General features: G+C 40.6%; 1 protein-coding gene across 8 annotated transcripts in view; it reads right to left on the minus strand.

Annotated features, from left to right (window-relative positions):
- CSNK1A1 (casein kinase 1 alpha 1) overlaps positions 1–22,574 on the minus strand; it is a 36,668-nt gene that overhangs the window by 6,165 nt on the left and 7,929 nt on the right. For 2 of the 8 annotated variants that reach the window (XM_027901675.1, XM_027901708.1), the window contains exons 3-10: positions 17,440–17,566; positions 15,590–15,688; positions 13,102–13,185; positions 10,150–10,289; positions 7,073–7,151; positions 6,007–6,081; positions 4,539–4,645; positions 3,549–3,661 (exon numbers count right to left, since the gene is read on the minus strand). In XM_027901675.1, the coding sequence (XP_027757476.1) occupies positions 3,549–3,661; positions 4,539–4,645; positions 6,007–6,081; positions 7,073–7,151; positions 10,150–10,289; positions 13,102–13,185; positions 15,590–15,688; positions 17,440–17,566 (824 nt within the window). Of the gene's footprint in view, positions 1–3,507; positions 3,662–4,538; positions 4,646–6,006; positions 6,082–7,072; positions 7,152–10,149; positions 10,290–13,101; positions 13,186–15,589; positions 15,689–17,439; positions 17,567–22,574 lie in introns of those variants that run through there. The other 6 variants (XM_027901666.1, XM_027901692.1, XM_027901683.1 and 3 more) reach the window with 4 other exon arrangements.

The following is a 22,574-nucleotide window of genomic DNA, read 5'->3' on the forward strand; positions in this document are numbered from 1 at the left end:
CTCCAAGGTATTACAGGCAAGAGAAGGTCCATCTACAGCTAGAGAAAGTAACAGGGAACTGGAACCAACTCTCAACATCCCTTCCAAGTCCTGTTAAGACACAGCCCAACCACAGCTGTCACATGAAATAGAGACACTCACGGAGCACATGGATCACTGCTGGTATGAAGAACGTGCTGAAGAGTTTGTTGGCATCTCTTTAACAGATCTTCACTACAGACAGGGTGAGCTCAATCCTGCACATTCATCATTCCTTGTCCCTCTCTGGGCTGTTACCCAAAACTTTGATAATCTCTGTGCTACGTGAGGGATACTCAAATTGCTTTATCACCATCAGAGCTGCAGATCTGATCGATGAGGAACAGCAACTGTCCTGTCATACCCTAACAAGCTCCTCAAATTGAAGCTCTCAAGCTCTGTCTATTCTCTATTTCTCTAGACAACCAGTGAAAATATTTAGTTGTCGACTGGCTAATTCTCAAGTAGAGAACTAACAGTCTGGCTGAGAAATCCTGCCATGACACTGGCGTCCAGCGAATGCTAATGGGCACTGCTGACAGGCTCACAGAACTCTCCACTGACACGAACTAAAAACACCTCTCACAAATGGAACTGGTAGACTTTATCCTGGGGATTGACTGCCTGAGTCAGTTTTATGACTGAGGAAAGCTGACTGTAAGCACTGTTACAAATCACACCTGAACAACACTGTCAAGAGAGCAAGAGCCAAACTTCCTTGAGTCAGCAGAGAAGCTGAGTTATTCAAACAGTTCACCTCTCCCAAGTTCAAAACCAGCTGATCTTGCTGTCACAAAAGACACTGCACAGAGTTCCAGAGAGGGACAGGGGAAAAAAATAGGAGAGAAAAAAGGCCATGGACAGAACAGGTTACTCTGGAACCAGACAGAATATGCATCCTGAATAATCTATAGGACTCAGAAATTATTTAACATGGAGCTGAGTTAAGGAAGCCAAGACCACCTGTAAATTAGCAAACATCTGGACGTTGTCTGACCACCATTCCCAGATGCACATCTTGAATAGTATTTGCACATAATAAAGAAATGCATCCGTAAATTGCTGTTTCTAGGACTCTAGCTGAACTGGATATGGTTATCAGATGGGTAGAATCTGATACCACAAAGCCTTTTAAGCCACTTCCACACTGGGTTTGCTACAAGAGAATTTAACTGAACTTTGGAAAAAATAACCAGGTATTTCATTAATCTCCAATGTGACAGGAACACATAAGGCACGCAGATTCCTCCTTAAGCTTAAGTTTTTTGGGGTTCAAAACAGTCTTCATTAATAGACAACATTCCACACAAAATGGCATGTAGGATTTTAGGAATCTGGAATCTTCACTTCGATGAAGAGATTAAGCATCTGAAGAGAAGTCTTCAGATGTTTGCCAAGCAATACTTAAATGCTCTGGTGACATTACAGCTTGATCGATTCGAAGGTCACAAGCCTTTCTTCAGGATGGGGAGGAAAGAGAAGAAATTCCCTTAAAAGGCTGCTACTCCCTGCAAGAGCCAATGAAATTCTGCTAAAAACCCAGGAACTTCACCATAGCTACAGCAATGGGTCTTGTTCCCAAAGGACAGTGGGATAAGCAATGTCCATGAGGAAACAGAAATGGTCTCTAAGGCTCCACGGCAAGGCAGCTTCCCTGCTCCTCCTGCCTGTCAATCAGCTCAGCTTTGCACTCTGGCACCAAAGCACCACTACAAGGTGGAGGCAGATAATCATTTTAATGACCTTTTCTTGCCTTACACACAGCACTTGGTCAGAGACAGGCTGAGCCAGGAGAGCAGCACACTAAACCTCAGAATACGTGAGCGAAACAATACTGCGTGAGCACCCAATTTCGTTTTCAGGGCAGATTCCACTTAAGAGATCATCACCTCCTGCAAGCCCTTCACTTTAAGCTCGAGCTGCTGTGAAGAATGTGCATTTTTTCTCAGATTATCTTCTGCTCTAACAGCCAACCTCTCCACACCCCAAACTGGGCTGGGTTCTGGACTTCAGTCAGAGCTTCTGTATCGCAGCAAGCAACCTAAGCCCAGATGCTTAATCACCCCAGTCTGCCACATCCTGGTGCTGCAGCTGAAGGAACTGGTTTGCAGCCTTCAGTGCTGGAACACCTGTCAGCTGCAGCCAAACACCCTGGAAAGTCTGATATTTAATGCATCCTATGAATTTTTTTTTTTTTTTTAATCTCAGGAAGAGCAGCAGGTATTTACTACTTCATTTTTTTCTGGATGAAGTATTATATTTTTGGATAGCTATTTTGACTAAAGACACCTGGTAAGGTTTGAATGCTGCCACAATACATGAAAAAAAATGTTTTGATACATTTATTGTAAACACTCCTGCGTTTCTTTGACTTCCAAGTCTGTCATGTTAGCTGAAGATATAATTTTATATATATAAAAATGACAGACAAGATGTACTGAAGAGCAGCAAGAACTAGTAATGCCTCAGTACAGAACTTAGACTTTGCTTTTCTGGTCTCACTCGTACAATCTTGTTAGCTTTAATTTTATCGACAGCTCAGCTTGAGGAACTGGTTTCATTACAAGACTGCAGCAGTCACTAGCCGTGGCAGTTTCATCCCAGTGACTTACCAGCACTAGCGGATTCACATCACAAAAAAAAAGAATATTAAAAGCTTCTAGACCGTGTGGAAAAAAAATTGGATCTGCCTTTTCAGAACTCAGTTTTCAGTTATTACACAATTACATCCTGAACATGTCACAACATTTCCCTTTGAAACCATAACCTAGAAACATTTCAAATCATCAAGAAACCTGAAGCCCCACCCCAGAGCACCCAGATACCTCAGAAAATTGTGACTTGGCAGTCCACAGCACTTTGGGGTTACTGCTTGATTTAGACAAGACATTTTGAGCTCACTGGTCCCTGCTTTTAACTCTGGACCAAATGTCTCAACGTAAACCCCCTGGAGGAAGCCAGATCACTCACAATTTTCTGTTTCCCGTGTTTGAGGCGTACAGAACAGAAGCAAACCCACAGCACTATACCAGCTGCCACAGAGCAGAACCCAAAGTCTCTAGATCCTTGCCTAGTTAATGAGAATTATCCCTTAGGAAGTGTTAGGTCTAGGATTTTGGATTGCGTTATATATTTATATATATATAAATATATATATATGTATATATAAATAAAAAAATAAATAAAAATGTCACATTCCCAACACCAAGTCAGTTTCTTGTTTTTGGAAAGTGGTTAATGCGGGAGCAAAAGATGCAGTGGTTAAAATGACCCAACATCCCCAGAAGAAATGATATGAATAACAAGGACATTTTGGTATAAAGTTAGTAGTCAAATTCTCCAAGGACGTCTTTTGGTTTTGTTTTTTTTTTAATTTAACAGCCAAATACGTTTTTTAAACCACCTCCTTGATCTAACACTTAAATTGCCGACATTGTCCAAATTAGTATAAATTTTTTTTTTCCTGTAACGTCACTTGGTTCTTGGCTACTAACCTTTCATGTTACTCTTGGATTTGTCAGTTTGCTTGCCTGTGGGGGTTTGGGCCTGCTGCCCCTGCCCACTGGAAGAGGCTGCCTGCTGTGCTGCTTTCTGCTTTAACATTGTCCAGTCGAATGTGTAGTCATATTGGTGGTTCAAGGTCCTAAAAAAGAGGGAAATATTTTACTGTAACACATCATGGCTTCCCTATTGCTAATACCAAGCCTTCCCTGAAATCCCAGAACTGGAGGATAACTCCTTTTGTAAGCTGCTTTAGAGATTATGAATGGTATAGAAATGCTAAGTATTACTAACTTAAAGGGATTCTTGCAGCAAGCCCGAAAACCATCCAGCAGCGTTTCCTCGCTGGTTACACAAAGGTCTGCACTTGTGGAAGCAGCACTTCCTCCCAACCCTCCTTACCCACTGCCTGCACTGAAGTTCTGGGCTCTTTTTAATATATGTAATTTTAAGGAGAGACTGCAGTATTGTACATCACTGAATAGAAACTGCTTTGGATTCCAGACACCTGGAGGGAGTCTCGAGAGATCAGTACCAGCTCTCCTTTTGACAGATGCTCTTCACTCCACAAGGCTGAGTTTACGTTCTGGTTGCTCTAACAAGCTCAATGAAGCAGCACTATTCCTCTCCACTGAAATCCACCTCCAGGGCACCACTGCTAGTCCCACCACCAATTTCCAAACATAAAAACCTTCAGACTTCTACAAGGGGTCAATTTTTTAAGCTACTTGCAACAGAACTTAAACCATGGGCTCAACCCTCTACCATTAGTGGTTACATCACACAATGCAAGAGCAAAAGAATCTTTTTCCTTTATGTTTAACATTGAATATTTAACATTGAACATGTTTTTCAGGTCATTTGAACAGCTTTTCAAACTCTGAAAGGAAAGAAAGGACCTGAAGAACTTCCTACACCACACACATACAGAGCTGTTCTCTGCAGTGCAAGCCCCACAGAGCAGTTCCCAGCTACTAAAGCCCTGACAAATTTCTGTACTTTTCCACTTTGAGACTGACCTGAAAAGAATACGGAATAATTGCCTCAGATACATGTAATCTGGTGCCTCTTCAAAGCGCAGGCCACGACAGTAGTTCAGATACATGGCAAATTCTGCAGGGAACCCCTGTAAATCAACAGTGTTAATCAAGCCATGGCTTGCAGCAAAAAGCTTCTAACAACCCTTATAAGAAGGCAAAAAAATGTGCTTTCTTCTATAATAGCAGAGAAAAACTGGCGGAAGATTTGTAAATTAATACCACTTTGCCTCTACCTATTAATTTAATTCTGTATTTCAGAAAGTGGATTTGATCAGCAGGACCCCCAGGTACACATTCCTTCCCCAAAATTGTTATCTGATGCACGTTTTGCAATCACAACTTCTCTGCTACCAAAATCTTCAACATACTTATAAAGCACTTAGTTCATCCTAATTAAACCTTGTTCTTGCTAACTAAGTCCCTAAAAAAATAGGTGGTAATTGCCTCAGAAGAGATTCCGCTCTTGTTTCCTTGATAATTTACTTGAGCATACTAGAGGCAAGATCAGTTAATGGAACTAAGCGTGAAAACCTCTTTCAAGGATTTCCTGGTTTACTTTTTATACATTTAATGCTATATTAAAGCCTACCTCAAAAGCGGTAATAGCATGTAAAGAAAACACAGGGTACAGCACCTCTGGAAGTGTTTAAGGCCAGTTTAGAGGGGGCTTAGAACAACCTGGCCTAGTGAAAGGTGTCCTTGTCCCTGCAGTGGGGTGGAAGAAGGTGATCTTTAAGGTGCCTTCCAACCCAAACTATTTTATGATTCTATGAACAGTTCAACACTTTGAAAGATATTGTGAGACTAAGGGTATGGATATGTGCAGGAAGTGCAATCCTTGGTGCTGCTGTCTGATGTGCAGAAACTACCCCATGTTCTCAAGGACCTTTGTTAACAAGCACGTGGCTGCCACAGTGCAAGACAAATCTAAAGACCCAAAGGACAATACGTGAAAAACATCACTCTGCAGCATGGCTCTAAAAGCTCAACTGCATCCAATCCCACTGCTGCCTCGACTTGAGTTAGAGCAGACAACATGAACAATCTCGAAGAGGCAGAAAAAAGTATATGTGGGCAGGCCAGACAGCTCCACCTTGGTTATTTATTTACTTCTATTTACACACATAAAGCTTCCACTGTAGAAGCTGAAGAACAGAACAAGCCTGACCTAAGAGAGCTTGCACAGCCAACAGTCAGCAAGACCTGAATGATGGTGGCACAAACTATGCCAAGAAGCAGCAGCAAATGCCTGCCCTGTTACACACATTCAGAGTCTAGCTGGGTGGCCAAACACAAGGCACCCAGTGCCTGCCAGAGAATATTATTCAGCAGCAAATGCCACGTGAGACTAATACACTGGCTTTAGTTTAGAAAAAATCCACAAACAACAAAACAAACAATAAAAGAATTTCCATTTCACAGTATGACATCACTTGGAAACTCTTACCTTACACAAAACCTCAACAGGAGTGGACATTTTCTTTTCACTAATCTTTTCATACTTTTGCTTCTTTGTTGCAGCCTGTGGAACATGTAGGTCACAATATAAGAGATATTGTGCAACACTGGATTAACAAGGACAGCAGTAAAAAAAAAAAATGACAAAAATCCTTTGGTCAACCATAAGTATTTTATGTGAAATCTCCAAGTCCCACACACTTATTGCAAAGAGAATGAAGGTCAATCTGGTATTAAGATTTGGACACAGTTTAATACCATTTGTCGCAGTCTAATGCTTCCATCACATGGCACAGCTCGTGTAGTTCTAGCTGCTGCTTTTGTCCATTAAACAGACCAGACTTGCATTCACATTTGCCAAATTTGTATTAATTCCCACTCAGTGCCCCATTCAGGGCTGCCTGGTGTTTCAGTGAGCACCCGTTACATTCATTTGCAGCTGAAGAGCTCCAGTGCCTCGCAAGCTGCTGCCTTTTTAGAAAACTTGCAGCTGCAACACCACCGGAGTTACAAAACTCTCATACGGAGGAGGAAAAAAAATTAAAACATGGAAACAAATCACTGAAGTCTATATAACAGAAATATCTGCCATGCTTGTAGTTGGCTCCCATACATGGAAATACTGGATAACCACTCAGTGGTGCCATAACCTGGACTGAAGATACCACTGAGGGTGAACTTGCCAGGCAAGAGATTATTTCCATGCTCTCTACAGCAACTCAGAAAGCCACTAACAATGTTATTTTCTATTTCCCAGAAGGCCCTCAGACTACAACAGGACAATAATAATTGGCAAAGATGACGTAAGCTATTGTTTAGCATAATTTTTAAGACAGTCTAACAATACACATTTTGCCTTCTGCGTAAGAGGCAGAATCCACATTCTATAAATATCATGCTTTGGGAAAAGCTGCTTTGTGTAATTGAAGCTAAACATTATATAAATCCACCTATCCTGATCAGCAGACAGAAGCATGATACCCAAACATGGGGGAAAAAAAAAAAGGCAGGGTGGGGGGAGAAAAAAGAAAAGAAAAAAAAGCAACACAACCTACCTTTAATCCTTGCCAAGGCAGACTGGTTCTGTTAAAGTACATCAATACATAGCCTAGAGACTCCATGTCATCCCGACGACTGCAGAAAAAGAGGAAATACACAAGGAATTACAAATTTTGGCATTTCACACTTTATCCCAAATAGTGCAAGCATTCGAAAATTTAAATTAAAAAATAATTGAGGGATAAAATCTAAGCTTTGATGCAAAGGTCTCTTTCTAGCACAGCTAAAGCACTGAGGTGCTCACGATTCCACTGTAAAAAGTCTTCCCCAGCAGAAGGGGATCCTTTTTCAAGCAAGGAACACTCAATAAGTATTGTGTGTTCTTTCAATCTGCAGTTACGTGAATTTGGGAAAGAAAAACTTTGGAAAATTAAAGAAAAAGAAACAATAAATGTTTTTCTTGCTTTATGAAGTACCTTGGGTAGAAACAGAAGCTTTGCTTGTAGGAACCATGGAACGCATTATAAGAGAGATACATGTGAGCCTTAACTTCCTTAATGAAGATTTTTTTCCCTGAATCTTGTCTTAGGCTGGGATCAATCCTGACCATCCAGCCCCTAAAGGGCACAGTCCTTCCTTCACTTCTGTGAAAAAACTCTGAATTGTTTCTGGGTTTTGTGTTGTTGTTTTTGGTGTTGTTGGGTGGGGTTTTTTTGTTTTGTTTTTGTTTTTTGTTTTTTAAAAAAACAAGCAATATTGAAATGTGCATGCATCAACCTGAGAGATGCCTCTGCTTTCTTCCCATAAGAAGCCTGTTTTGGGGCAGCTGGAGAACTCCGAAGTGACCCACCCACAGACTTCACTGAGAACTTGCACACCAACTCTCATGTAAAGGCTTCAAATGTTTTCTGCACATGCTCCAGCTCCCCACGTCAGCCCAGTGAATACCATCGTGCTTTGCTACACAGCTTTCACGAGTGCTAAGACTAGTACAGTTCACTGAAGTGGAAAACACGCTCCACGATTTTTTTCCTCTTGGCATAGTTGCCTCTTCCCAGCTGTGGTAAAATCAGATTCTTCCTGACTGCCCCTCTGCAGCTGACATCTATTTAACATGAGACAGAAAAATAACTTATTTTTCTCCTCCCAGCTCCCTCATGGAGAGAACCTGGTGGATATTGCTGCTGCTCTGCCAACCCAGATCTGCAATAAAAGGATTTAAATGGTGAGTCAACTCTCTAACCCTCTGGGGAACCAGTTCAGGAAGCTATCCCAGAAGATCACCTTCACTCTCTAAACCTTTTATCACAAGGCAAAAAAAATCACTAATGGGTCAGGGAAGAGAGGATTGGTTCCCTCCTCTCAAGAGCAGCTCACTCTGAGATCATCTCAGCTGCAACATGAAACCACAGACAAAGACAGAGGGACGAAAAATTATACTGAGACCACAAACTCCAGCCTGCAAAACTTGCTACTTCTATTAGAATTGCAGATTTTAATCATCAACAGGATTCAGGGAACCTGTATGGGGCCATGACATAAAGTTACGTTTCCTGAAAAGGCAGTGATTAATTCAGAAGCCAAGGCATGAATAGTTTCCATCCCCCATCCAGCTCATTCTTCCAATGTTTAATGTCATGATTCTGTTGTAGGAAACAGTTTTGCACATCACTAAGGGGTACATTAAATTTGAGCATATATTCATAGAAGTGATTTTCAGGCTTTGGAAAACAGGACAACACTCTCCATTACTAAAATGGATAACATCGCAAACAGCTCCTTGAGCACAGCCGTCACCACCTACAGGAAAACATGTTCTGCAACAGATAAAAGCACAGGACTAACAGCTGTAATATTCTGCCATAAACTTCAGAACTGGTTTCTCCTGATTACAGGAATTTATTACTTGTTTGTCTCACCACTGGGCTTGATCTAGACAGTTTAGCAGCTTTTAGCACGTACCAAGCTACGTTTCTAATCATTACAGATTTCCCATTAGCAGCAGATATGGTATAAGACCTCCAATTAAATTCAAAAGCAACAATCCTTTGCAAATCCCTCATTCGGTCTCAGGTGCTTGCACAGCTATTCCCTTACCAGAGCTGTTTGGGATCTATGAAATGCACTTACTTCAGAAATTACACCTGTCATTTACGCTCCTTGACCCACATGTCAAGTAGGCTTAAATAATGACACTGACAGGCAATAAAATACCCTTAAGGAAATTAAAGCACAGAAGAACATGGAGCATTTTAAAGCACCAACTATTTGTGGGTTGCACGTTCTGCTGAAGTTGACCACTAGAAATTCTGTTGTTTCCATCTTGATTAAAATGAAAGTCAGAGCCACAGACATTCATAAAGTTTTAACCAACCAAGTGACCTCAGCATCATGTGGTAAAGCCACACTATTACACTTGTATATTAGAATATTTAGGTACATAGTAAGGAAAAGGAGAGAGCCATCCCTTTAATATCTCTTGAGTACCTAACACTTCCAATCAACTCAAAGTGCTCTCTCCACTGAACCACTGTCGGGATACTGTAGGAGTAATATATTTTTGATCCAGATGATAAAAAATGATTAACCAGAGCTCAAACAGATATATATACACACACCTATATTTGTACATATATACAGACACATGACTATGACTATACCAGAAACTAAAATACAGCTTGAGTGGAGATATTTAAGACTTGCTTGCAGGCAAAAGGAGAAATAATAGTTTACAGACTTGAAGAGAGTGAGAAAACAGGACATCAGCTTTAGAACACTCCGGTTACAGAAAGCCATCTCAAGCCAGGCAACAGTGGTGTCAACAGGTACCAACACATCAGCAAAGTGCACCTTTGTGAAGGTCCTCCAACAGATCCACATCAAAGTATGCCTTAGCCTTTAAAAAGCCAAAACAGTATGCACAACATCCACTTCATGTCTGCAAGACACAGAGTCTCTTCAAGAAGCAAATTAGGTGCTTGTTTTTTTCCCTTTCCCTTGCACAGGCAGCCAAAAAGAAAAACACTTGCAAAATGGTGGATACATTTATTCATATAAAATTAGTTCAGACACTTGAGAAGCTTACAGAGATCACCTTGCTGCCTCCAAAGCACAGCGTGAATCTTGCACTCACCTCTGCTCAATGCCAAGATGTGCATTGATGCTGGCATATCGAGCTGTGCCAGTGAGATTTTTGTCTTCTCTGTATGGTATGTGTTGCCTTGTCCTGTTGTCCCGGTACTTTTTGGCCAAACCAAAGTCAATAAGGAATAACTTAAAGAAAAATGAAAACAGGTTATATTCCTATACAATTCAAAAAACTCCCTATTTCTTTTACTGAGCATTAGCTACATTTTAAGACACCCAAGACAACGTAACAGCCTACAGTTAAAAGAAGCAAAGTAACAGTGCAGAGGCGCAACCAGCTTTAACTAGTCAGTTAAAAACTTAATAGTGAATTAGTTCAAGCCTTTTCTCAATCCACTCGAATAGATTAGATTGTGCTACTAAGCATGTGCATCTTAGTTCTACAACTATTTTATACTACTATTGCAGTTCCTATCACATGAGCTCGATGACTACAGTGCACAGCTGAGGAAGGAACTGGCACAGTGAAAGCACCCCAGAAACTGGGGTCCCACTGGCACTGGAGCAGGTCACACACACAGAGTTAATGGCAGCTCAGCAGCTAAATGCACAGGATGCACATCCTGCAACCTCCTGACTCAAGGAACAGCGACCATTCTGCAGAGCACGAGGTCAAAACCTTCAACAGCAAACAAGACATCTTGCTCTGAGCTCTTCGCTCAGTAAGACTCCCCAGACACTATCACAGCAGCATGACACTCACTAACGATTTTGTAACAGCCAGGAAGCTGAAGTCTCCTAATGGAAGTTAATTTGGGTTTCTAACCAAGTTTGACCAATGATTTGGTATTTAGCAACACCTCACTATCAGTAAGATGACACAGCCAGCCCACCCACAAGGGTTAATCCAGACAGTACCTTCTCACAAGATTTCAGGACTAGGTAGAAAAAAAGGTGAGGCAGAAGTACCTAAGGAATGTTTAAAACTCTAGCATCAGTCTCCAAGCTACACATCATGAGCTCCTGAATCCAAGTCTGGATTAATGCTACAGGATCAAGGACTACAACCCCTACAGATTAATGAATGCTGCAAAAGTTACCTTGAGGGGGGGAAGGATGTGACTGAAAGAAGATATTTAAGGTTCGATAAAGTCTCAGTAAAAAGCAACTCAGTATCAGCTTAAAACTGATTAGAGAACAGAAGATGCTTTAAAAGCAAACTGGAGACGACATGCAGGTGTACCAAGGCTGCAACAAAGGGTCACTCTGGCACACTGGAAGTGCTCTGAATTACACAGTGACACTCAACATGCAAGTATCCAAGATACTGAAAGACTGAAAGTTTCTGAATTGCACAGTACGGATGTTTTAGAATTCTGGTGTAAGAAGACAGTATAGACAGGGAGAAGAGAAGCTAAAAACCTCTAACTACTGGTGTTGGAGCAGAAAACGTGGGGTTGAAGTCTTGCCATGATTTATATGAAAAATCCAAGGCACAGCAGTTCTACCCGTGCTGTTCTGGTGCAAGTCACCTTGGAAGCCAGAATGCTTTGAGTAAGAGGCCATAAACCCAACTTTTTCAAACTACACTGCTCAGACAGCTCAGCAAAATAGGGGTCTTGGCTTTATTGCACCCGCCACAGCTGCTACTACAGGTGAGCATGGACATGTTCTCGAGCTACCAGGAAATAATTTGATATACCAGGAAATATTTGATACAAAGCTCCCAGAGCAGACAGTGTAAAGCTTTATGTGATTACTACACTGCAAATGCCACTTCCATAGAAGCAAAGCCTCAGCTCGAACACAATCCCTTATCTACTGATTTGGTCCACAACAAAGACCTGGTTTATGCTGGTCAAATAACTGAGTATTATTTTACAGCACCAATTTTCCTGGGGAGGTTTAATCTGTTCCCTTGCTCAGGATGATTCTGTATTTCCCTCTATATGGGTGGAAGGCATTAAGGCAGAAGACACAGCCCGGTTTGGAGGAGCACAGAACGTCCCGATGCCAGTCAGCAGAACAGACGTTTTCCCACAGATAACCTCATCCCACCTGAACTCTGTTTGTTGCACTATCAGCAGGAAACTGGAGAAGTAGGGCACAATTTTTGCCAAGAGCAACTAGACAAGCAGATCAAAGTCTCTGCCTCTGATAAGAAAGTTTCAGAAGCAGACAACAGAAGGCTGTCAGCTTGTGTACAGCAGCTATCTGCCTGGGATTTAATCCATGGAGACTATTGTGGAAAGCTACGGAACAATTCTATGGCCAAACTTCTGAGCTATGATTCATATTCAGCAATTTCCAGCTGTCCTGCTACCAACTGGCATATGTCTTCCTTTCTCTCCAATTCATCCTCTCTTAAAGAGAAGAAATATCACATTTAACACTACAAGATAAGCTCATGCTTCTCTAAGACACAGCTTGTTTGAGCAGTTTCATTTTAAGAGCACAATGGATGAAAACATTAGTCTTCATTACACATTTGGGGAGATCTTGAACAAAAACTGTACAGGAAAGAGTCTGGCTGAAGAAACAACAGAACTTCTCCACGTGCCATCCACAGACACTGCAGGAACCCTTCGGGAAGGCAAGCAGGAGCCCTGATATTTTCACCAGGGTGGCATGTCTATCCTTCAACACATTCAGTAGATTGCCTTTGACTTTTAAAGGCCAAAAATCAAACCTGCACCTAAAATCAAGCACGTACATTTAGCCCTATCGAAGTTCAGAAATAATTCCACAATTTAAACAAGCGCCACAGGGAAACATCTTAGTAATGTTACATGTTTGCCAAGTATGTCTGAATAATGCCAACATAAGAGGTGCTTTTGCAAGGTCTACATTCTCCATAAAAACAAAACAAAACAAAAAACCAACCAAAAAAAAAAAAAAAAAAAAAAAAAAAAAAAAAAAAAAAAAAAAAAAAAAAAAACAAACCCAAAATAAAGCACATGAATTTGGGGTTGAGGTTGGAATAGGAGACAGTTCAGACCTGGTTTAATCCTGAGAAAGATGGGTCCTGAGAAGTACTAACAGTCATGCTTCTTTTCCTCTTCCCCACTGGAGATTCTAAACACTGAACAAACAATAGAGGGTGGCAGTGCATCAAACAGTATTGCTTACATTGCAACATTGGCCGGCGCAGACAGGCAACACCGAGGCGTTCGAGAAAGAACAGGGTAGCCAAATGCCATCCTTCTTCCACCAAGCACTGTAGTTTTCAAAAAAACTATGTATATTTGCGTCTTTTTTTATTATTATTAATATTTATTATTTTTTTCCAAGGAGAAAATTTGAAAGATGTGACAAGGTAAATTTCAACCGTGAGCCGCTCCAAAATGGCACTGCCTTGACCAGGGATAGCAATGGTGACATTTGGCTCTATTAAAAAAGGAAATTTAAGTTTTGCTTACAAAAGCAGCCTTTGGTTCCACAAACTGCCCTTCCCCCAAAAGACATTAGAAAAAGTAAATCTTCAGTAAGGAAGAGGTAGAAGGCATTTAGTCACCTTAAAGTTTACTTTCATAAGCATGCAGGGCTTATTTCTAGCAGAGCTGGAAATTTATCTTTTAAGGTGGGAGCAAAATTTCTCCCAATCACCAAATTAGAATTTGGAAAAAAAATCAATTTTTGTTTTTCAATATAACTGACAGGAAGCTACTGGAACAAGATTACCATGCTATTCTAGACTTTGTGGCTGATTTTCTTTAAATTGTGTACAGTTATGTCTAAAAACCCCAAAACTGCACTTAGTTACAAAAAGAAACATTAAGTACTGTATGGTGGCAAGTGTTTCCTGGATAAAGCACTTGATTCCAAACTGAAGTAACCTAATCCTCATTTTGCTCACGTACAACTATCAATCTGCACTTGGGTCAGGAATTATCTCCCTAATTTCTAATCCCCGAAACATAAATGAAGCCCATGACCACAGACAGTGTTTTACCACCATATTAATTGTGTGACTCCCTAACTAAGCTACTAATGGGGAAAAATATAATAGTTTACAGGCAATTTTGTATTTTGTTTCAGTGGATGCAAATCTAACGTGTTCCTCCTCTAAAGTAAGCACAGCAGCAATTTCTAGGCCATCAATCCACACGAAGATGAATTACAGTGCAGCAATGCCGACATAGCATGACTGTGCAAAAGTATAGAAAAATGGCCCAAAAAAGAACAACTTGAAATCAGAAAACTAGGAAAAAACAAAAATAAAAGTTTTCAAGTTATACTACAAGTCATGCCAGAAAACTAAGGAGCCTAACTGCTCAACACAGCAGAGAAAAATAGAGCTGTACAGAGTGAAAGTATGAAACTTGGGAACAAGCAAAGTTTAACAGCAACAAGATTACATAAAGACTGTCTTTCAGCTGGAATTACAAACTTTTCCAACAATGGTTGTATCTAAACACTCAGTGCATTGCACCTCTTCAGACAAAAGCTGTTATCTCATGTTATTCAAGCTTTCCCCTTCTAATGTTCATGGCCCTGAAGTTGGCATTCATACAGGCAAACAAAGGTAAACATTTTTAATACTAGTAGTGCCTAAAGAGATGAGACATTCTTGGATGGCATATAGAGAAGGTAAGTGGGAATCTTGCTTCCAATAAACAGCTTGATCACATACATTTGTCCTGAAGTTAATTTCTATTCAGTAGCATGCTTAATGCATTGCCAATGCTGCCTGTCTGCCCGAGCTTGACATATCAATTGCAGGGTTAAGCATATTTCACTCAAGAAAACTAAAAATAAAAAATTAAAAGTTGTCCTCTATGTAAGGTTTTCAACAAGAAACATGCACTTCTGACTATGTTTACCCAGCCCAAAAAGTGCAACAACCTCAGCCCGCCCCCCCCAGCTTTTTCCCCCCCACAAAGTTAATTGAGAAAAAGTTTTTGTCCTACAACACATTCAGGTATTTTACATCTTAACAGTTTTCCATCCAACAAATTATTTGCATAATTTCTTTTATTTATAAAGGCATCTAAATGTTGAGTCTTAATCTTATCCACAATTCTGATGGACGAAGTGTTCTCTTTACCAGTCTGTCACTGCAAGATTTAATGCCTTGATGACTGGTAGGTCAGCAGCTCCCACGTTGGCACAAACTGTTTTCATCCCAGGAAGTCAGGCCCAAAGCCAAAGATAAGATTTGGTTTTATCATTGATGAAGAAAATTCTGTTTCAACAGTCATCTCAATAACAAACTCCAGCAGTGATAGGAGTAGCTAAGTATTCTATAGGGTTAGTTTACAATCTTGTTGCAAGTCTAGAAATCATCTAGATGAGTCAGAGACCCACGTGTGTATGCCACTGCATTTAGAAGTGGACAACAAAAAAAACAAGTTCTCACCTCAAAGAACTGTGGTTTAGCATCCAAAATATCAGTTTTAGCAATTAATTTTACTAAAGTTGTGCAGCTTGAATCAAATCCCACAGGCATTCCCTTTGGATTTTTAAACAAAGAGCTTTAGACTAACCTTATTACAGTGACGCCCAATACCCATTAGGAAGTTATCTGGTTTAATGTCTCTGTGTATAAAATTCTTTGTGTGCACATATTCAATTCTACTGATCATCTGTAAAAAAAACCAGCAACATAACATGTAAGATTTCAATGAGAGAACAAAATTCACTTAAACCTTCAATGAAAACATGAATTTTTAGTGTTACCTTACTCTGCAACTTCGGTTTATGTATTTGCTTAATGAAACTCATCGTTTTTTAAATACTGTTCAAATAAATTTATCTGTATTATATGTTAAAATTCCATAATCTCTGTCAGGAACTGGCAGATGAAATATCTGAACTATTTCCTAGATACTGAACTTCATGTTTCTAACTATAGTGCCCCATTAAAGAACCATTTCTTTCTCTTACTTCAAACAGAAGACAATTTTAAAGCTCATTCCCTCCCCCCACCCCAGTTACTCATTCATCTGGTTATTCATTCATCATCAAACGTCACTCTTCCAGGTAAGTTTTCATGGAGCAAGTAACAACTTGATTGAGGCCCATCCTGTCATATCTAGGCTACCGTGATCCCGGAAAATCTGTCAGCAGTGGAGACGCAGAGAAACTCTGGCACATCTGCATCATCAGACGGGGTCACACCATCTCCTGTGTGTGAGATCCCAGCACACGGGTTATGAGGCACAGCCTCCCAGCTCCTCACACACTCCTCGTGCAGCCTTTAACCATTTGAATTGCTACACGTGTGGGTACCCCCAACAGCTGCTCCACTGGACTATGCCCTCAAAGCCAGCTCTGAGCACTGATATCACACTTTCCCTCTCTGTTTCCCAGGTGACATAGAATTAGTGTTTGTCACCCAAAGGGATACTGCACAAAATCCTTACAGACTCCCTGGAGATGCTGTAACACCCAGACTCTAAGTGAGCAAGGCAAATGGCTCTCCAAAGCAAGCACATCACTCTCTTAGGGCAGCTGAGAACAGGGACAGCTGACCCCTTGTCTCCATACAAATGCCATGAGCTTCCTTGGCCAAGAGCCTGGGATTCTACGAGCATCTGGCCAAGTGACAGCTTGGTACTAACATCAATTACGTAATATTAGATGAAATTTAAACTACCATTGAAAATTCAGCTCCAGAAACACTCACTGCTTTTCAAGGAGCTGAAGCAGCACAATTAAGCCACTCATTAAGTAGTAGGAAATAAATATGGCTGCCCATCTGAAATGCTGTATTCTCATGACCAAGTTGGAAAAATATCAACTGCTAGAAAAAAAGGCTTAAGATTTCAGTTTTAGAAGCCTTGATTAAGTCTGAGGAGTGGCATCTCCACTAACAGCTTTAAGAACTGTCTTTGAGGACCAAACAAGCAAGACAGTATTTATTAGCTCATGTTTGGTCCTAGAAATTACAGGAGAGTGTGAGTGCACAGGGACAGTCAGTGAGAACAGACCCAGACATACACGTTGTCCACATGTCCACAGTTGGCCAACACATAACAGAACGCACTGAATAACTGAGTAACAGGTCCCACTCCATAACTGGAGGCTGCTTCAGACCTTCTACCCTCATGGCTGATACTGGGAGTTAATCCACTCCTATTAGTCTTGATACCTTAATGAAGTTGCCCTTGTTGGATCTGCAGATGAAGAAGCTGGTAGCTGCACTGTCCTCCCACTATGCACATTTTGTAGGCCAGAGCTCACAGAAACCACCATTATTTCATCCTATATAGGTCAAGTGTTCACTTAGACGTATAAAACTCTGCATTAAACATTATTTAACCCACTTCAAAAGAACAACATTGCACAAAATCCCCTGGGGTTTTTATTTTCCTCCCCCCAAGGCTGTACATACCTGGTCTGCTAGCATAAGTACTGTTTTCATCGTAAACCTGCGAGAACAGAAGTTGAAGAGGTCTTCCAGGCTGGGCCCAAGAAGATCCATGACTAGAACATTGTAGTCCTTTTCTTGACCATACCACCTGCAACAAAGCACATGATGCAGCATTAGCAGGAATTCTAATGCAGTCCAGGATACCACCAGCCCTCCTGGCTGCGAGGGCACAAGACTAATGTTCAGTCTTGAAAAGCTAACAAGAGACTAAGGCCAGCAGTGTCTTATTTTTCCTGGAAACAGAAGTCTGAGCACAAACCAGAATACCCAAGTTGGCAAGTGTGTGTGTGCAAATTTAATTTGCCCTTAAGAAAAACCACTACTACACTTCAGCAACTGAAATGCCAAACAGCAGAATCAAAATGCAAGCAAAGCAGCAGCCATTACGTGTCTGTGTTCTGAGGTGTATGTACAACATTTGGATTGAAACTCATCTGCAGGACATCTTACACTCACTGTTTCCTGCATCATTTCACTTCACAGAACGATCTTTACATGCTTTAGGTTTTGTGTTCAGGTTTCACTTCTCTGCTCAGACCAAAGCACCTTCTGTAGTTAACTCATACACTATGCCTTAATTTATTTCCAAATTTAAGAAATGGCAATCAAGCTCTACTGTCCAATTAAGCAGAATATAAAGGCTCTTCATTGTATTTTGATAAAGGCAAAAGCATTTAAGTGCCCATAAAAGCAAAAATACATATAAAACAAAACACTAATCAGAGCCAGACTCTGATATTCACCTTTAAGTGCCTTATATATCAATTTTGAGCATAAAATAGAGGTTACCACTGCTGTGAGGACAAGTAGAAGTCCTTCCATGTGTATTTTTCTTTCCAATCTATGTCAAGCATTTCCATCATAGCACTGCTTTGTATCTGCAACTGGGGGACAGTATCTCATCACCAAAGCTGCCTTAGAAGACCTGGAGTTGCAGCCTTCACTCCAGCCCATCTCAGCTGTGAATTTCCGTATTTTAAATGGGCACAGAAAGACAGAACTTGAACATTCTCCTCTCCAGTCCTTCTGCATGTTCCAAATACCTAGTTAAGTGACAGCTGTGTGTGAAAAGCTGTTTATAAAGCTGACATGCCACCTTATTGATCAAAAGGTTGCAATTTTGCCTTTGCTAAGCACCTAGTCCTAATAATAAGAATCTAGTGCCAGGAGTCCAGGGATAAGACACTAACCATCTCCCTCCTGGAAGAGAACTGAAGTTTCCAACAACAGTGGCACAGACAAGATACATCAAGAATGTACCTCATAATAAGAGCATTCCCATTAAAAAGAAAGAAAAATCAGGATTCAGCTCTAAGTAGCAGCTGTGACTTCAATATCTGTATAGACTGTATTTCCACTTTAGGCAATACTCCAGTAGACTAATGCATAGTTGTCTGGAAAATAGTTACAGTGATAAAGTCAACAAATTCCTTGGTACCCATAGGATTCCAAGCTTAGCTGGGGTAATAAAGTAAAATGTTTACAAAGCACAGAGAAAAGATTCTATATTTGGATTTCTTTCAAGCCTGTACCTTCCCACTGTCATGATTCTAGTAGAAACCATGCACTTCACACTGCACTGTTATAAACTTGATAAAAGCTATATATGTGGCTCACCCTCCTTGTTTTACAGATCAACCTAGGACCTTTATTCGGTCCCTACATCAAAATGAGAGGCAGAAAATATGCATTCTGCAAGCACTCATTCAAACTGAATGTCAACAGAACAGTTTTCTTCCAACATGTTACTGACCATACAGAGACTGTAAGTGCTATTTATCAGTTTTTGCCTTCTAGAACTTCACTGAATGTACAACAATGCACAAAAAGACCCCAAACTTACCAGTGACTCAACTAGGAATGAATGCTGATAGTATTATTTGATTAAGTTTGTAATATTAAAAAAGGTCAATATTCACACTGCAACCTGACACCAGGCCATGAAATGTATGTATTTTAAAACGACCTGCCTGCCTAGGCCGTTCTGAGGAGTGATCAGCAGCGACTCTCAACTGCAAGAGCAACCAAGTAGAGAATTTTAAAAATGGAAGATGGAGTGTCAAAATGAGATACTGTGGTTCAGAGAAGTTCTTAATGACCAGCTTCAGTTCAAGAATTATTGATGAGGCCTACAAATCTACTTCTTGGTTCCTGTCAAAGTCACCAATGCAAACTAGTTTTGACAATGCTCTGTAAACAACTCCATGGGTCACAGGTAAAAATGAAACACAATGGTCATGTGGAATAGTGAAACCTGGACCAAGTTACCTGCCTAGGGATTCTGTCCCATGAAATTTAGGTTTGTTGAGAAAATGTCTGGAGAGAAAGAGCTAAATTGAAGCATTCCAAGTAGTAAGTCAAAATCTAAATAAAATATTTTTTTTTCAAGAAGTGGAAATCCAAGTCAGATGCTGAGTGTAATTGTTCAGCATAGTAATGGTTCAGTGCCCAAGAGATGCAGTGCAAGGGAAAAGGATCAAAGATCAGCTTTCAACTGAGCTAAGAAAATTTAGTTACAGCATCACAGAAAAAGTGGAGCTGATGCAAAGTAAGCCCACCCTGGGAGATACAGTTTAAAAAGCCTTTGGTTCCTCTACAGGGATCTGTCTGCTGAGTTAAGTGAAGTAATTCAGGTTGATTGCACAACCTCCATTTGTCCTACTTCTGCACAGGCACAAGAAAATTTTAATCTCCTGATCGTTCTGCACTGGTGGAAAGCATATTCAGCTCTGCAAGACAAAGAAATAAGACAGAAGATCTTAACATTTCATTTTCATCATTACCTGCCTGTAGTTCCTCACAGAAGACTGTGGCACCTATTCATTTCACTACTGGCAACTGGAACTTCTTCCAGAGTATCGGAGTAACTTGTGTTTTATTTACTTTGCTAACACTCCAAGTAAGTTTTCATTTCCCTTGGAACATTTCCAGGGAAAATGGGATTAGAAGTAAGGCTACATCATGTCCATTCGAAATCTAGGAACTGCTACTACTGGCAGCTGTGAACGTAAAAACAGCAGAAGTCTTGGCTCTTCTTAGGAAAACTTAGATATTACAATATGTAAAAGCTGATGTCCCACAGAGAAATCTTTAAAGACCTAATACCGCATCAGGAAGGAAACCTGGAGTGAACTACTAAAGGAATGATCCATACAAAGCCCTGGGCAATTATTAGGTGACATTGGCATTTCAGAGCACACATGTCCCTTAAAAGGGACTGCATGGACCTTTCCCCCCACACACACACTTAAAGTCCTCCCTCTCATACTAAAGCTGAGGAAGCAACAGCAGCAGTACATTTAATCAGGAAGAGTTTTGGAGGGGAGACAAAAGCAGAAGCGAGAGATTTAACTACTTGAGAGCTCACTTTGGGTTTGGTAGAGTTACATACAATGGATTATTTCAAAAAGAGAAGCTAACTTATTGGACTAGGAAAATTCATTATTTCTCTGGTTGATTCTCATAGTGCTTTACATCCCATTAGGAATATTTCCTTTACACAAAACATTCACAGGACAGACTTACAAGGAATAGTTCAGTTTACCCTTTAACTGGCAGTGTCACACTGGAACATCTGACACAGCTGTTAGGAACCCTGGTCCATACTCATCTGTCAAGGAGTGCCCAAGCTCACAGGCAGGAAAATGCTTCGTCACTCTCCCTTCCCTCCTCTGTTTAAAGCTACTTATCAAATGACTCCAGAGCACTCAGAATGCAGTAAATATCCTTTATGAAGCCTTCTATCAGAGCATGGTTCAAGGCTGAGCACGGAGACCTTAATTTGACTTCAGTGACTTGTCTGATGTGAAAGACCAACACTTGCCACGTCAACGAGCTTCCAAATCATGTGGTTTCGGAGGCTGATCTATGGCCTCAGCACACGCAGGCAGCTGAAAGTCTCCAACCTCTTGCATTTCAGTATTCCAGTTCTAGTGAACAACCAAGTCACACGGCGCAGTGGTTTGCTCAGTTTCCAAATAATACACAGCAGGTACGATGCCAGATCACGTAAGTGAATGCTCACTTTAACTCACAGGTAGTGTTTTTTTTGATTCTCTTGACTAACCTTGAGACAAGCAAGGGAAGTCTTGATGCACATCTAGTATTTGGTGGCAAATACTGTAGTCAGGTCTCCCCAAACTTAAAATCCTTCTATGCTTTTAGAGTTACATCTTTCAAAAATACTATAATGTCCACTTCAGTAACTCCTTATTTTGTAAATAATGTCAAGGACAAAATAAATGTTTGAGAAAGTGTTTGTTAATAGCCTGGTTTGGGTTTTTTATTTAACTACAAAAATACTTCATTTCGTTATTAAGAGTATTTTCTTCACATCCAGTGTATCTTCCTTTGGAAGGGTCAAACAGGGATAGGTAAACGAGCAAAGAAAGGAGGAAGGTGAAGGGCAAACAGAATGCAGGCAAAGGCTCAATTTGACTACTGTGCCACTTACACAATTTCAGCTGATAACCAGCAATTTCATCCACTACACTGGCATTACTAATTAAAACAAGGTAACAAACCCAGCACAATTACCAAAGATGCGTGACAGGTCTAGCGATAAATAAAAGGATTCAGAAGATCTGCATTTAAAAAAATCAAATTCAGATCAAGATGAACTACATTAACTGATGTGCTAAATGACAGCTGTTAGTCACTGGTGAAGAAACCTCAGTTCCCAGCATTCAGAAACTATGAAGGCAGTAAAGGCACTATCCGCATAATGGCACCTCATTTTGCCTACAGGTTATATTAGAAAATATAAAAATTTAATATATAATATTGCATATTAATATATGTAATATATTATAATATATAATATTAAAAACCGGAACATGAGCTCAGTGTCAAGAAACTCTTCCCACCACCAGAGCAAGTGTAACAAGACTATTTTGTTCCAACTCAATAAAAGCTCTCCTCAATCAACACCTGCTTTGCCAGGCAGCTCATCCTCCACTAAAGGTTTCTGTCAACTCCATCACTGACTATTCCAGTGGAGGCTGTGGCAACCGGGAATTACAAACAGAACTGCAGGAGGTCGTGCTTTTGTGAGACAAGAAACATCCCCGGGTGCCTCACTGCAGGGAAGCACAATG

This window comes from Empidonax traillii, unplaced genomic scaffold (assembly GCF_003031625.1).
Source record: "Empidonax traillii isolate 1590-97213 ecotype Southwest subspecies unplaced genomic scaffold, ASM303162v1 scaffold22:size5013007, whole genome shotgun sequence".
In the NCBI taxonomy this organism is placed as follows: domain Eukaryota; kingdom Metazoa; phylum Chordata; class Aves; order Passeriformes; family Tyrannidae; genus Empidonax; species Empidonax traillii.